The sequence below is a fragment of the Carassius auratus genome, chromosome 28, assembly GCF_003368295.1.
Source record: "Carassius auratus strain Wakin chromosome 28, ASM336829v1, whole genome shotgun sequence".
In the NCBI taxonomy this organism is placed as follows: Eukaryota; Metazoa; Chordata; class Actinopteri; order Cypriniformes; family Cyprinidae; genus Carassius; species Carassius auratus.
The window spans coordinates 13,716,464-13,733,875 of record NC_039270.1 but is presented as its reverse complement, the minus strand read 5'-3'; the positions used below and the strand labels follow the sequence as shown (position 1 = coordinate 13,733,875).

The following is a 17,412-nucleotide window of genomic DNA, read 5'->3' as shown; positions in this document are numbered from 1 at the left end:
CGTAGCCGTGCACAGCAAAGCGCGCCAAGCGATACACTCACTACGCACTGTGTACGCAGTGGAGCAGAAAGTGGCGCATGTGTAAATAAAAAACATGGCTAAAGAAGAGGAGGCGATCCGAAAGTTCGTTGTGAAAGAACTACAAAAGTGCTCGGATCTCAGGTAAACTGCGATTTGAAGGCAATGTCGAAAGAGCCTCCAAAACGGATGTTGTCATCACTAAGTTACATATCACTGAAAGCTATGTTAGTGAGTCAGGGCTGAATCAAACTCGCTGCTTAAGACATTTGATAACGCGTGTCAGGTCTCACATTGGCTAGTGTGTGACATGAAGGATAAATAAACATATAAAGGGGTAGTTAGTCTAGGAGTTTTGCATGAAGACGGTCTCATCGCACAAGAAGCGCTTGAATTTGCAGGTAACGTTATCGTAAATAAATTTGATCAAGCGATACTACAATCACGTGTGACGCAGCTTACGTAAAAGTGCTTGAAGGAAATACTGTAGTACAGTAGTATGCTTGAGCGGTTTTACAGAGAGAGCACAAACATCTGTCTGTACATCACTTCACTCGTGTTAATGCACGAGACCCTGTAAAGTGTAAGTGTGATTGTGTTTTGTAACTCGTCCAAATTATGTGAAGTGTCAAGTCATGTGACATTTTTCATTGGTTTATAAGGGTCAGTCAGAATGGGATTTGCTATTGTGCAGTTATGTACATGTTTAATTTGCTGTTGATCTGCCATCTTTTAGCACCCTGACTGTAGGCATTCTGCGGAGGAGATACCTGGAGAAGGTGGGGAGAGAGTCGCTCAGCATCGACCACAGACAGCTGATGAAGAAAACGGTCGAGGAGGAACTTTTGAAGATGCAGGTGAAGAAGAGGTTTTGAAGTCATGTGGTCAAAAAAACTATCTTTTGCTAAGCTTTGCCCTGTGGTTGTTGGTGCAATAATCTCTTTGAATAAATTGATTAACAATTAGTCTGATGTCTTCACAGGGTGAGGTTTCACTCTGTACATGCCTAAACACGGAGTTAAAAAATTTTTTTTGCATGTTTGCGGTGTCAGTGTCACTGAGTGGATGGACACAGCTCTAGCATTGTGCATCCTTAGTAGACTTTGTCAAGTTTGTCCTGAATTAACGTTTTTGGATTCTAGAGGGAAAAATAAAACATGCTCTTCTTCAGAATCACACTTATTGCCAACTACTGTATGTACGAGGAATTTGTCTTGGTAAATTGGTGCTTGACAAAGACAACAGAAAAATAATAGAACGATTAAGACAAGTAAAAGCTATATAATAAGGGCAAGAAAAATCTTAGGAGGATAAAAATTGAAATTACAAAATAAACATTATAAATATTAATATTACATTTGTGCTTATGTTTACAGTTGAAACATAAATTGTACATTTTCTGAACATTGTGCAAGATGCGCAGCGAGGAGCCTTTGCAAATACTTACAGTCTGGGATGTGAGAAATAAAGCAGACTGAGTTGTATGTGTGTTAATGTAACACATGTGAAACAACACGTGTGTGTGTTTTCTTTTTTTGTTTTTTTAATGTGATGCGTAATGTCCATGGGCGTGAGTAAGAAGCCCTGATGGGTCAGGGGTATTGTTGATAACGACAGTTCCTGATGGAAAGACATTTTTGTGGCGTGCTTCAAAATGTTTGTGTCCAGGGTGAGAAGTGTCCACCACAATCTTAACCGCCCGCTTCAGGGTCCAAATACCTTTCCAGCAGAGCAGATAATACATTGCAGTCGGCCTTTGTCCTTGGCAGTAGCAGCAGCAGCATACCAGACAGTGATGGAGGTGGTGAAAATCCAGTCGAATCACAATACAGTCGTTGGTCGTTAGCAGAGTGGGGCGCTTTAGGTATACAGTTTGTGATCTGTCCGAGTCCTTTCCAGACAGAGGTGGAGTCATTAGCTGAAAATTGCTGTTGTAGTTGGTTCACACCAGTGTAGAGTTTTCTGTCACATTTGACATTTTCCTCTTATGAGTTGTAAGGCACATGACTAGGTGTCTGCTGTTAAGTATCTAGTCATAACATTCTAACTCTACATTGTTTCACACTAGGCAAGTTTGGCACAGCAATGTTGGGGTTAACAAAGCAAAAGTAGTTAATTAAATATTAAAGATGTGCGGGAGATGAGCAGGGTTTCATAACCTGGGCCGGAACCCTGATTGTAAATTCTAAAAAGGAGGAAAAGATTCTAAAAGTGTGAAATGTTCCTTTACCTGGGGCTAAAGTGGGGTTTATAATGACTGAAACTCAGGGTGAGGTGCAGTGTGAAAATTAAAGAAATTAAGCACTTTTAGGCCTGGTTTCACAGGCAGGGCTTAGACTAAGCCAGAACTAGGCAATAGTTCAATTAGGACATTTAAGTAGTTTTTATTAACATGCCTTAGAAAAAAACATTACTGGTGTGGATTTTGAGACGAAACAGAGGCACTGATTTATTTTAAGAACGGTCAGTGCAAGTTTTTTTTTAGTTAGAACAGCTCAGATTTGCACTTTAGTCTGGGTTAGACTTGAAGTGTTTGAGTAGTGCGGTTTTTGGTAAAAAAGTACTTATAAACTTGGCTAGAATGGGGTAAAATAGACTGGGATGAATTGTAACACTGCAAAGCATTTTATTAGCAGTTTTTCTTTAGAATATTATGTTATACATAACATGGTTATAATCTGTTATGTGAACATATTTTGTTACCATGAATATCTTTATTATACTAAATGAATTCACACAATAAACATTAATACATTTCTTTAATACTTTTCATTAATACCAATTACTTTTCTTGAGGCAATCAAATGATGCTTTTGCATTTATTTGGGAATGATTTTGGAAACAGAACAGAAATCAGTTTGAAAGGGTCCAAACATAAAAAAGAAAAGAGCAAAGGCTTGTCTGATAATATGGTGAAGAATAATGTGATTTGTCAGTAACCTTTTAAAGTCAAGGCTTAGCAAACTGACAACGTTCTTCAAGTTTCAGGACAGCAGCGATGATGAGCCTCTTATTAAGATTGTGAATCCTTCAAAGAGCCAGAGCAAAAGGAAAAGGGCGGATGAAGAGAATGAGTTGGGAAAGACAAAACGATCGCGGCTGGAGGAGTCTTCTCCAGGTAACTGTGGAGTATTTGTTGAGTTTGTCCTTGTTTTTTCTTATTGGATGTTGCATGAGTAACGTCACGTTCTCTCTTGTCCAGATTCCCCTGACTCTGGAATAGAGAAAGCTATAAACGAGAGAGAACAAAAAGAGGATGAAGCTGAAAGTGATAAAGACATGGGTGAAGTTAGTGAGGAGGAGCAAGAGGAAAAGAACATTAAGAAAAAAACGCAGAATAAGAGACCAAGCAAACAAAGCAAACAGCAAGGAGAAAGTGAGAAGAAAAAGAAACTGAAGGAGAAAGGGAAGGTGAAAGAAAGTGACGAAGATGAGGAGTTGGAGGATTCTGATGAGGAGGTGGCAAGGCCAAAAAAATCATCGAACGAAAAGAAAAAGGATTCAGACAGTGAGGAGGAAATCCGTGATAAACTGGCTTCGAGTGATTCTGAGGATGAAAAAGTGAAGACGCAGAGTAAAAGAAAAGATATCAGAAATAAGAAGCCAGTCGAGAGGGATATTGTGAAAGAAGTGGAGAGACAGGTTTTTGGGAGCAGCTCTGAGAGTGAAGAGGAGAATAACAAGAGCGCTAAAAGAAAAAACAGGAGCAACTCTGAAAACGAAAGCAGCGGAGACAGTGAAGAGGAAAAAGATCCAAAAGAGGATGCTGCTAATTCGTCCTCCAAAGAGATGGAGAAAAATGGTAAGAGTCCCTTAGAGGTCAAAGAGTCTGTATGCTTAAACTTTTCTCCTAACATCTCTCTTTTTCTTGACAGAAGAGAAATTACAGGACAATCAGGAGGAGGCAGCAGAGGACTCTGACTCCTCGTCTCTTCCCTCACTGGAGGACGAGGATGAACAAGAGAAGGACAAGAACGAGCAAAAGAAAAGTACGACAAAGAAAAAGCGCAATGAGGAGAGAGAGAACACAACCAGAGGAAAGGCAAGATAAATTTGAGAACAGCTCATATCACAAAAATGACACATGTTTCACTACTGTGTGTTATATTTGAGCAAGAGTGCTGTTTTTCAACCATACATTACCCTTCAGAAATATGGGGCCAGGAAGGTTTTTTTTTTTTGGCTTAAGTAGTAAAGACTAAAGTAAAGTAAGGACAAATTCTACTTCTGTATTTATAGTTTTTTGTAACAACAAGAATTGGTCAGATGGAGAATTTCAGTTAGATTCTCACATAAGTGGACGACATGCTGTCCATGCCCTTTATTAAACCCAATTTTTGTCAGGTATGTATTGATTATTATAACTCACAATTATTTTTGACCATCAGGATGAAGAAAATAAGGCAGTGTCCAGGCTGAAGCGCTACATCGCCCTCTGTGGTGTGAGACGGAACTACAAGAAGCTGTTAGACGGCTGCCGATCAGTAAAGGCAAAGGTGGCTGTGCTGAAGAAAGAGCTGGAGGAGCTGGGTGTGGAAGGTTAGTGTGCATGTGTGAACAGAAGGGGAATATGTATACAGTTTGCTCGATCATTTCAATGCTTTGATAAATGTCCACATGCAAATTTGCATTCCTTCTGTGTTTCTAATCATATATATGGAGTAACTAGGTTGCCTTTCAGTGCATTGCTGATGCAAAATACAGTCCTACACATTACTCAAAAAAACTAATATCATATAAATGTCAGTGTAATGACCTTTAGAATACATGTTTTTTTTTCCTTTGTACACAAAGATATTTTATGTTGTATATGTTATACCAAATGTCCATAAATGCACACTCTTATTACCTATTTAATATGTCTGTCTCAGGTCAGCCCTCCATAGAGAAATGTAAAAAAGCTCGACTAAAGAGAGAAGAAGCGCAGGAACTGGCTGAGCTGGATTTAAGCAACATCATCGCCACTCAGGGTAATGACGCTTAAAAATTTTATCTACTGTTGGAAACGCAGAAGGTGAGACCAGGAGACTCTTGGGTATCTTCAGCAGACATCTTTATTGAGAGCACTGTGTGACGCTGCAGTCATCAATAGACCTTCAGACTGAAGGTCTGGAATCCATGGCAGTTTTCATTCAAACATGCCATAGTTCAGCCTCTTTTGAAGAAGAAGAACTTAGACCCTCTGGTTTTGTCTAATTTTAGACCCATTTCTAAGCTCCCTTTTATTTCAAAGGTTTTAGAAAGAGCTGTGTTAATTCAGGTCCAAGAATAAAAAAACAAAAATTGATGTTTGTGAACAGTTTCAGTCTGGTTTTAGGTCTCGTCATAGCACGGAGACTGCTCTTTTAAAAGTTTGTAATGATCTGTTCTTACACCTTGATACTGGCAACTGTGCCATCCTATTTCTGCTTGATTTGACTGCAGTCTTCGACACAGTTGATCATAACATTCTTCTGTGGCGCTTAGAGCACTGTGTTGGCATAAAAGGCACTGTCCTAAAGTGGTTTGAGTCGTATTTAACAGACAGATAAATTTCTGTACAAATGGGACAGTTTTCCTCCTCAGTGGCCCCTCTGACCTGTGGGGTACTGCAGGGGTCAGTTTTGGGTCCACTCCTATTCACCCTGTATATGCTCCCATTGGGATTCATATTCAGGAAGCATGGCATCTCCTTCCACTGCTTCGCTGATGATGTGCAGGTGTATCTACCACTAAAGGTTCCAGCAAAAGAATCTTTGCAGGCCGTGATAAACTGCATGAGCGATATTAAGACATGGATGGACCTAAACTTTTTAAAACTTAATGAGAATAAAACGGAGGTTGTCTTGTTTGGTCGTCCAGAGTTGGTTCAGGTTCTTACCAGCTCCCTTGGCCAACTAGCACCTCATTTAAGATCCCATGCCAGGAATCTTGGAGTGATTGTTGACCGTGCTTTTAAACTGGATAAGCAGGTCAGTGCTGTGGTTAAGTCTAGCTTTTTTCAGCTTAGACTGATAGCTAAAGTCAAACCGTATCTGAGACAGGCTGACCTAGAAAAAGTTATTCATGTTTTTATTACCTCTCGCCTGGATTACTGCAACTCCTTGTAAACAGGCATTGGGAAGTCTGAGCTCTATCGTCTGCAGCTTGTACAGAATGCAGCAGCTCGTCTTTTAAGCGGCAAGGAGAGTCGGGAGCACATTTCTCCAGTGCTCTCATCGCTTCACTGGCTTCCAGTAAAGTATCAGATTGATTTTAAGGTTATTTTATTTGTTTTTAAATGTCTCAATGGGCTAGCCCCAGATTACCTTACATACCTTGTATGATTGCATAGGCCCCCCAGAGACCTCCGTTCAGCCAGCTTGATGGTCCTGGAGGTTCCTAGATCGAAACGGGAGATCCAGTGGTGATCGAGCCTTCTCAGTGGCAGCTCACATTCTCTGGAACTCACTGCCCTTAGCTGTGCGGACTGCTAGTAGCCTGTCCACTTTTAAATCATTGCTGATGACTCATTTGTTTGAAGTAGCTTTTGGCACAGGGGGGCCGCCTTGATGAATGTGTTGTATTCTATGTGTACCTTTATTTATTTATTATTTTTATTATTATTTATTTTTTTATTGGAGGATCAAAGATGTAACATTTTACAGGAAGTAAAACAGGTCTCCAGTTTCATTTTGTCTTAAACAACTAAAACATCCACCCCCCCCCCCAAAAAAACAAATAAAATAAATAAATATATAAATAAAAATAATAATAATAAAAAAAAATTATATTTAACCACATTCTGGGAGAACAATTGTTTTTCCTTCCCCTCTTCCATTTCGTTTGTTACACAGTTCTTCAAAGGAGTTAAGGATTTACACACTAAAAAACAAGCACAGACCTGCATTCCCACATTTCGAAAGCAGTTGGTTAGCAAAAAAAAGAATATAAAATAAAAAAGTGTCTCATACTTCAGGCAATACTTTAAGACTGTCACAAAGGGCTGCCATTTTAAGTAAAATTTCTGGACTGACCCTTTCAACGTGAATTTAACTTTTTCTAATTTAAGAAAAAGCAAAACATCCCTTAACCATTCGGCCACCGCTGGTGGATTAGCAGATGTCCAAACTAATAGGATTCTACGACGGGCAAGAAGTGATGTAAAAGCAATTATGTCCGATTTAAGCTCTCATTTGAAATACCAAATATTGCAATCAGCGGACAGGGCTTAATTTGAATTTTTATGACTTCGGATAAAGTTTGAAAAACAGATGACCAGTATTGATTTAGACGGGGGCACAACCAAAAAGTGTGTGTTAAATCAGCTGGAGAGAGGGAGCATCTATTATAACTCCCGTCAGTTCCGTCATTTCCTCCCATGCTGCCTCAATAGGGAGGACCGGGAAAGAAGGGAACAGTGCTTTAACACAGTGGCGTATTTGGAGATATCTAAAAAAGTTACTGCGTGAAAGATCATATTTCTGGCATATATTATCAAAACTATCGAACCCTTCTTTACAGTACAAGCTTTTAAAACAGGATAGCTGCTTCCTGTCCCACTGAGTAAATGTTAGGTCAAGAGAGGAGGTTGGAAATAAATGATTCTTACAAATAGGGCCTGGGGGGAGGGAGAGGTGAATTTGTAATGATTTCGGAACTGGGCCCAGATTTTAAGGGTGGACAGTACTATGGGATTAGAGGTAAACCTGGACCACTTTGTGGGTAGGGAGGAGTACACAAAAGCAGGGAGGGATGACGAGTGGCAGGAGTGCGCCTCAAGCGTACACCAGTCGGTGTCTGGCACATGAAGCCAGAATTTAATTTTCTGTAGGTTAGCTGCCCAATAGTAGTGAATAAAACTGGGGAGAGCTAGTCCCCCCACATCGCGACCCCTATGGAGTAAGCCTTTGTTAACTCTTGGAACTTTATTCTTCAAGATGAAGGAGGTAATGGATGTATTAACTGATTGAAAAAATGATTTTGTCAGGAATAACGGTAGACAGTGAAACAAATACAGATACTTTGGGAGTACGTTCATCTTCACCGATTGTACCCTCCCTGCAATAGTCAGAGGCAGATTGCTCCACCTTTGAAAGTCAGCTTTCATTTGGTTAACTAGAGGTGTAAAATTAGCCCCCAGAAGAGAGGTGAAGGAACGCGTAATGTTTATTCCAAGATATTTGAAACCAGAGTGTGCTAAGTGGAAGCGGACTGCTTCTTGTTTAATTTGCATTGCCGAATCATTAATGGGGAAGCATTCACTTTTCTGATAATTAAGTTTGTAGCCAGAAAAAGACCCAAAATTGTTCAGTAGCGATACAATTACGGGGACGCTGGTTTCTAGATTGCTTATATAGATCAAGAGATCGTCTGCATACAGAGAGATGCGATGTTTCTCAGTCCCACGCCTAACTCCCGTAACACCAATGACGACTTCAGTGCAAGCGAAAGAGCCTCAATTGCCACTGCAAATAGGAGCAGGGATAAAGGACATCCTTGACGTGTCCCACGTGACAGGGAAAAAAATTTGGAATGGGATTGATTAGTTTGAATACATGCTTGTGGGGACGAATAGAGCAGACGAATCCATGCCAAAAACGTGTCCCCAAACCCAAACCTTTCCAATACGGAAAACAAGTATTTCCACTCCACCCGGTCAAAGGCTTTCTCCGCGTCCAGAGAAATTACAGCTTCTGTAGTCGAAGAGGGACTGGGGGAGAAGATCACGTTAGCAAGCCGGCGAATATTTGAAAAAGAGTGACGACCCTTTATAAAACCAGTCTGATCCTCAGAGATTACTTTATATCTGAGTGGATTCTGAACGATGTGCCATCACCTTGGCTAAAATTTTTACATCAACATTTAGGAGAGAAATAGGCCGGTAAGAGCCACTGCTGGTAGGGCCCTTATCCTTTTTGAGGAATAGTGTAATCTTAGCTTGTGTGAGGGTTGGAGGCAAGTAACCGTTTCCCAATTATTCGTTAAATACTTCTAGCATAATAGGTTTATCTTTAAATTTCTTAAAAAATTCGGGGGGATAACCGTCAGGTCCTGGAGATTTCCCAGTTCGCATGTCTCCGATGGCTGCAGTGATCTCTAACTGTGTAAGAGGTCGGTCTAACTCTTCCCTGTCTCCAGGCTCAATAGTAGGTAATTCTAAATTATCTAAGAAACTGTTCATATTTGTAACATCTGATGGGAATTCAGACGTATAAAGTGTAGAGTAAAATGTAGCAAAAGTATTATTGATTTCCTTTGGGTTGGTGACTATATTTTGATCTTGATCTTTCACTCGGGGTATGAGCCGTGAAGCAGCCTGTCACTTCAGCTGGTGAGCCAGCAATCGACTAGCTTTGTCACCGTACTCATAGTAAGTGCTTCCGGTCCGCAATAATAAGTATTCAGCCTGGTTGGTAGATAGAAGATTAAGCTTAGACTGTAAAGCTATCCGTTCTTTATATAATTCTGGGGAGGGGCTTTCAGAATATTTGCGGTCTAACTTAAAAACTAAATCCGTCAGGTCTTCTATTTGTTTGCGGCACTCCCTATTGACATGTGCTACATAGGAGATAATTTGTCCTCTTAAGTACGCTTTTAAAGTTTCCCAAAGTAAGGGAATATGATATACCTTCCTTCTTGTTTACTTCCAGAAAAGTATCTATATTAGTAGACACATGTTCACAAAATTTCTCATTTGAAAGCAGCAGGGGATTAAGTCTCCAGAAGGATTGTTCTCTAACATTCAAAGTGAAAGAAAGGTCTAAGATGAGTGGTGCATGATCTGAAATGATGATGACCAAATATTCAACCGATTTCACTGCAGGGATGAAAGAGCTATCTATAAAAAAATAATCTATTCTTGAGAAAGAATGGTGGACATGAGAAAAGAAAGAGAATTGTTTGGAAGTCGGATTTTGAAACCTCCATGGGTCTAGGCAGCCATTTTGTCTCATAAAGTCTGAGAAGACCCTTGACAATACAGATGGTGAGGCAGATTTAGGGCTAGATTTATCAAGCAATGGGTCAATTGTACAATTAAGATCCCCTGCAAGGATCAATCTATGTGTATCTAAATTAGGAAGAGATGACAGAAGCTTATTGGCAAATTCAGCATCGTCCCAGTTAGGGGCATACACATTTACCAAAAGAACTGGTGTTTGAAATAAGAGGCCTGAGACAATGACATATCGACCATTGGGGTCTGCCATTATTGCATTTCGTGAGAACTGAATTCGTTTATTAATCAAAATTGCCACCCCTCGTGATCTATTATTAAATTTGGAATGGAAGCTTTACGGAGTCTGGTGTGATCTTCTAACCGTAAATGTGTCTCCTGGAAAAACAAAACATCAGTTTTCAATTGTTTAAGATGGGAAAAAATCTTATTGTTCTTATTGTATCAGTGTGTGACTAGCATTGTGTATTTTACTGTGAAGTACTTTGGTAGGCCCTGGCCTTGGAAATGTGCTATATAAATAAATGTGACATTGACATTGACATTGGCCAAAGCCCGCCTATGGGGCTGTTTGACTGACATGTCAAACAACCAGTCACAGTTCCTTTCATACATCGTCACGTTTCGAGGCGTGGAAATGTAGCCACAATAACAGACCGGTGTGTAAAACTCATGCACCTATTTAAAAGAATATATGCCACAAACTTTAAATATTTCACATACTTTTGAAAATCCAAGATTTAGTTGATCCTGATAAGCGCTCGTCGTCACAGTTTTAAAGACAATGGCTTTCTTCTTTCATGAGGGGGCTTGGCGCCACGGTATCTTTGTTTCCAGGCAGAATGTTAAAGAACGCGACACACACGTCTCACGGAAATCCTGTAGAATTAAATCAATCCGATGACAATTTTGACATTCCTGAAGTGTTTCCACTTTTGTCTCCCATATGCATCAGATGTTTAGCCAACAGTCCGTGGGTGTGACGTCTGAGACTGAGACTATCAAAAAACTAGCTAAGGCAGTGATGCATTGTAGTTTATAAACATTTCAGGGGACAGTGCTTAAAAATAGAGACAAGGCACCTGGGTGACGACCTTAAACAAAGCATGCAAATGAAGTGTTCAGGTATAGCAACCTGCCTAATTTCACAAATCAGTAGATCATTTTAAAGGGTTTTTAAATGTTCAATCACACACTACTATAGATACATTTAAATTCAAGGTAAAAAAAAATTAACTCACATGAAAACATAGAAATCTGAGAGTTGTAAAAATGTGATTTTACTTTGTTTGGACTGTAATCTCACGAAATGAAACTTTGTTCATCAGGACGTCCCAAAAGAAGAGCAGCTGCAGCAGCATGGCCCCCTGCACAGAGTGTCTCTCCTCCCCCCTCTGCCTATAAACGTGCTGTGGACTCAGACTCTGATAGTGGAGAGAGCCACAGAAACACAGGGCACAAGAGAGGAGCAGCCTGGGCCAACCTGCAGGGAATCATCAGTGATGACGGAGAGAGCGACTAGGCCACAAGTGCCTTTCCCGACCATCTGTTTCACCATTATACAGTGCATTCCTTAAGTTCACCCACTCTGTAATTCACTATGGAAAAAAAGTTAAACCTGTTCTCATGAATCAATTGGTACATTGGCAAGAATTTTACATGTTGTACATCCTGTTATTGTAGGATGTTGTTGGATTTCTGTATAGTAAGTTTGTTCTCTCTATTTGCATGTTTTACAATTGTCAGTTTGTACTTTATATTTAAGTATCTTAAATGTGTTTAATAAGGTTTGTGTAGCTTTGGAAATAAAATAACATATATTGAATATGTTTTACATTGTCTCTCTTCCTTGTTCCAGAAGTGCACTTTGACTTTATGTAAATGAAGCAATGCATTCTCAAAAGGTTACAGCATAGTAAATAAGTTCTTGTTTTCAAGGAAGACATTGCAAAGAACAGCTTGGTTATGTTTGCTCTTATTGTAGAAATTCAGACCTTGTGTTGAAGCTAGTAGTATTAAAAAAAAATATATATATATTTTAATAGTGGGAATGCAGTGGTGAACAGCTAGGCTATGGTGACTGCCATATGGAAACATGCACCTGAGTGAAATTTGGCAAAGCGTTAGCATTTTAACATTTCTAAATGTGTTCAGTGTCCCAATGTATAAAACAGTTTATGTAGCAAATAAAAGTAAACACTTCAATGATTTAGTAATTTTTTCCCCATCTTTATGCTGGTCATGTACATTTACACTCACTTGCATACTTTACAATAGTGGTGTACAGTTATTAAAAATTAATTAACACAGTCAGAGCAATACTTATGACGTATGCGAGTAACATGAGTTCGATTTCTGGCTTGTGGTCCTTTTCTGGTCCCGTCCCCGACACTTCTACCATGTTATTCCTGTCTCACATAAAAAAGGCATAAAAGTAAACTTTGAAAAGTATACTTTTAAACCACAAATGCTCATCTTGCACTAGCTCGACCTCACACATCACATTGGAAAGGTCATGTGTGACGTAGGTGGAAATACCGACCCAGTGTTTACAAAGCAAACCTGCAAAGAAAGTCAAACGCCCATTACAAAAAAAGGTCAAGCAATGACGTCAGATGATTTTGAAGTTGGAGGAGATGGAGTATTTCGGCCTACCCTACATTACTGAACCGTGTTTGAATTGAATCCGATCAACTGTGGTTCACCAGCCTCAAATAGGGATATGCCTGTGTCAAATTTTCATGTTGCGTTTATTTGCTAATGCTTTTATCAAGGTATAGGGTATTATCCCGTTATTGAAGTTTAGTTTTTTTAAAAGTCATAATACAGTATAACAGGTTCAATAACGAAAGTGAAAGTGATGTGACACACACACTGTGAACACACACCCAGAGCAGTGGGAAGCCATTTATGCCCGAGGAGCAGTTGGGGGTTCGATGCCTTGCTCAAGGGCACCTAAGTCATGGTATTTAAGGTGGAGAGAGAACTGTACATACACTCCCCCCACCCACAATTCCTGCCGGACCGGGGCTCGAACTCACAACCTTTCGATTAGGAGTCCGACTCTCTAACCATTATAACTCTCTAATGACTTCCCACTAGTCGCAGCTGCTTTATTTATGGGGTTTCCAGGGTAGCGGCTGCATTTTCTGCAGTTTAGCGACATCTGCTGTCAGAGACTGAATGTGCTTTCATTCAGCGCATCTCTCATAACTTTACTCTTATAACAAATAAGATAAAAAATAACTGAACATTTAAATACAATAAAGTCATACAGAAAAAATAAAGTTAACAGCTTTACACAGATTAAAGTGCAAAATAACTATAAAGACCAATTGGTATCACTTTAAAATAAGACCTCATTAGTTAACCATTAACATTCACAATGAGAAATAGCTACATTTGCTAGTTATTTATCTTTGTAAAAAAATAAAAGTTTTAGTTCATGTTAGCTCTTTAAATAATAAAGTGCTACTCTTGATTTTAACAATGTGTTATTAAATATTGGAAGATTAATGAATGTTCAGAAGAAATTTTCATTGGTAGTTTGCTAACTTAATGAATTAACTAATGTTAACTAATGAAGCATATAAAGTGTGAATGAACAATAAAGAATCAAAATGCTTTCAAATAATATCTAAGGCATGTTGTAGTCCAGATTAAAAGGAAAAAAAAAAGTTTGAAAATAAATAGCGTATTTAGTCTAAATATTTAAGTATCTGGCGCTTATTTAAATATGTTTTAGAAAGTAGCCAGCTGCTTTATTTATGGGGTTTCCAGGGTAGCGGCTGCATTTTGTGCAGTTTAGCGCCATCTGCTGTCTGAGACTGAATGTGCTTTCATTCTTCTCATGCATGCTTGTTTATATCAGAGAGCACATGCCTCTTACAAGCAGCATACAGTGGGTGTTGTGCATTTTGACCAGTTAATGGTAAAATTATTATTACAATTCATTCCAAATTCGTAATAATTTGTATTATATAATTTATTTAGAAGTGCGAAAACAATATCCTGCATATTCATTACCGCTATCGAAGTACCGAATACCGGCAGGTCGAGTCTTAAATGTCACTTTTCACAGAGATTGAGGATGTGAATGATAAAAGAGAATCTTTCAAATCCATCCACCAATAATTTATGAGACACACATTGTAGATTATTGTAAACTAGAATGGTTTAAAAGAATGCTGAACTAAATAAAATATTGGTTAAGAAAAGGTTTGAAATAAAAAAACAGCTTTTTCATCATCAAAGAGCTGTAACCATAAAAAGACAGTGAGACTTCAAGAAAATAGCCAGCATCCAATACTGTGTGAAAGTAAAGAAATTAACTCTGTGGGCTACATTTTTGTGTACTATTCTTAAAGTCATCATAATAATTATAATAACTATATTTGCGTACATTGCTTTAAAATATCATTACACTAGTTTTGTGATACAGTGCATTTACCCTTGTGCCAATCAGTAAAGGTGAAGGTGGCTGAGCTGAAAAATAAAGCTGGAACGACTGGTTGTGAGGTTGTGTGAGGGACATGTGAGAAGTCACATGAGCATTAGTGAATCTCCCTAATTCTATTCCAATCTTGATAATGCTCTGCCTAATGAGACTAACTGCAACAGTGGTTGTGTTTAACTAATTAATGCTAATGCAATTTAACAAACATTCAACTTCAAATTTTCCCATTATGCAGAGACAAACAAGAAAAATAGATGTCATGCCAAACAGTGCCATGATGCTAAATATAAGCCAGACCGCAATTGTAGTGCACAAAGAAGCAGAACAGTAAAAAACAAATCAAATACAATACAATGCAAAAGACATTCACGTAAATACACTTTTTATAAAGATATATAATCATGCTGAACTGAATGTTTTAGGGACTTTTCCATGTGCTTGCAAGCTGCCAGTTTTATAAGCAACTATAATCACAATACAGTTTATTTTTCAAGAGTGGAGAAAATCAATAACTTTATTGTCACCTGTACTTTACATTAAATTCTTATTATTTTTTTTATATGTGTTTTGTTGCTTGTAATAATGATTTTTCACACCAGTGTTCTTTTTACATAATATCTGTCCCATGTCAGCCATGTCAACAGGATTTACAATTTTTACGTTTTATTAAATGTCCCAGATATTTGGAATTTTATGGTGCTTGAAACATACAGGTAAACAACTGAATTACAATAAATGAAAACATCACAATCTTATATTTTTATTTCGCATTATTCAACACAGTGAATGAGTAGTACATGCATTGAAAATACAGAAAAATTGATATATGATCACATTGCAAAGGATACTGATTGATTTTAATCAAATCATACTTCCATCCATGCAGTGCACTTGTAATGATGTCAATGAAGGTAATTTTAAAAAAAAAAAAAGCATGCTGAACTACATCAAAGTTTTGTTTCATTATAAACATATTGATGACCCCAGGGTCCAATAAATATGAAGGGTAACATCAAAGAAAAGATGAGAAGAAACACGTTTCACCTAATTATGAGACTGTGTACAGCAAACTATCATCATGATTACAGAAGTGTATTCATAAAATTATCATCTCACATCATCTTTAAAAAAGTGGAAGAAGATGAGAGGGATGATGGAGAAAGTGAGAGCAGGGAAAATGAGATGAGGCTAACTGAGCCTCCATCAATCAGAGAAAGAATGAGGGGGTATCGGACAAATCCAGGCTCGCTGCTCCTTGTGTAACTGCGGATCCATTCCTGATATTCAGACACCCTGACATATACAGCAGTATAACCAGGTTCACCACAATAGCCCGGGACTCCAGACTGAATCCATATGGAGCCCTGCCTAGTGACCAATGGACTTCCAGCAGCTCCCTACAGAGACAAACACTTTATATTTACACCTCTACAGTAACAGAAGTAATGCAGTAATGTGGTACAGAGACACAGAAGATGAAGCAAGAATGAGATAACAGTTCTAGTCTCCCAGTTTTATAGAGAAAGTCATGCATTTTAGATAAACAATGTTTGATAAAATGAATAACTGAAGTTTTATATCACATGGGGTTTTCTCTCCTTCATCTAAAAATCCAGCACACATCAAGTTGTCTGTAATGATGCCTTCATAGGTATCATTACATTCAATGTTGCCCACAACAGGAGCTTCCACTTCCTGCAGTATGTCACGAAACAACAGTATTTCTATCACACAAAATAAAGATACAGATCAGTGGAAACATTGTAAGAGGCATCATGTTGTTCCAGAATTTTAGAACCTTGATTGGGAGTAATTATTAAGTAACGTTTCTCACCTTGGTTTAGGTCCCATCCAGTGACCCAAGCCTCTGTACCAGCAGCAAAAACACTCCCAGCAGCAGCCAGACAGACTGGCTTAATGTAATCAGTGAAAGACACTGAAGAAGAGAGCTGGAGCATTGCTAGACTGACTGTTATATTTGGGATGTTTGATGACTTTAATCACTGCCCTGGATGTCTCATGTGGGTTTGAGCCGTTTTGGGTCAGACGGCCCAAGTAGATCATAATGTCAGACACCCTGTTGCTGTAAATACGTCGGTTTTAATTTCACTATTATGAATCCACATCTATATATATATATATATATATATATACACACACACTATATGATATTTGGACACTTGAAATTCATAAAAACATGTTAATATTAAACTGGGCCACTTCGTAACTGTACATGATTTTGGTCTGTAAGAACTCACCATCTAACTGACCCATGCAGCCTTTTACGAGAAAACAAATAAAATAATTATCATTATTTCAAAATGATAAAAAGTAATGACTAACTTTAAATAACGGTTAACATTTCCTATAGAATAATTTACATGCCTATTCTGTTTTGGTTTAGTTTTAATGTTCCCTGTTCCTCTTCCTTAGAGTTTATGTAGTCTCCAAGTTTGTTACCATAGATACCTATTGTGTCCACCTGCCCTTTGTTAGCTCTCTCATTTAGTATGTGCTCCGTTTACATCTAGTGGTTGTTCTGTTCCTGTGTTTGTTATTTTGAGTTATTGTTGCGTAAAGTTTTATTGCTGTGACTAAATCCTGCTTAAACTCTTATTTGCTTCAACCACCATGACACCAGTTTTCACATTCAGTGCATTTAAGCATTCACATTCTATGCTTTAAATATATTTACAATACAAATTTTTTTTGATGAACATTTTACAAAATGAGTGACAATTTGTTTTTCATCTGTATTTAATCTGAGATTATTATGATTTAATAATATCATATAGATTTTAGGTATTAACTAGGGATATACAACAAATCAAACAAACAATATTTTCTTAATAGCATAATATATAACTTCACATTTTACATCAGTTATATGGCTTATGTTATTACATTGTCATTTTTCATCTTTCTTGAATTGAATGCTGCCATTTTATATGAGATTGTTTGAGCTAAATACAAAGATTTATAAACAAGTATTCAATTCTTTTTCTGAATTAGTTATTCATCA

The 17,412-nt window shown here is 38.2% G+C and overlaps 1 protein-coding gene and 1 pseudogene across 5 annotated transcripts; one reads left to right on the top strand and one right to left on the bottom strand.

The window, feature by feature from the left end:
• hirip3 (HIRA interacting protein 3) lies at positions 1-11,755 on the top strand. Of its 5 annotated transcripts, none has more exons than XM_026207938.1 (8): positions 1-162; positions 755-875; positions 3,007-3,136; positions 3,221-3,820; positions 3,894-4,060; positions 4,407-4,557; positions 4,890-4,988; positions 11,263-11,755. In XM_026207938.1, the coding sequence occupies exons 1-8, from the start codon at positions 95-97 to the stop codon at positions 11,454-11,456; spliced, it is 1,530 nt and encodes a 509-aa protein (XP_026063723.1). In that variant the 5' UTR covers positions 1-94; the 3' UTR covers positions 11,457-11,755. The 5 variants fall into 5 exon arrangements, with proteins under 5 accessions (XP_026063723.1, XP_026063721.1, XP_026063726.1 ...); XM_026207936.1 differs by having other exon boundaries at positions 2-162; positions 3,001-3,136; XM_026207941.1 differs by lacking the exon at positions 1-162 and adding an exon at positions 230-419.
• Positions 11,756-15,497: 3,742 nt separating this feature from the next.
• LOC113047362 (serine protease 27-like) lies at positions 15,498-16,664 on the bottom strand (annotated as a pseudogene).
• Positions 16,665-17,412: the final 748 nt, after the last annotated feature.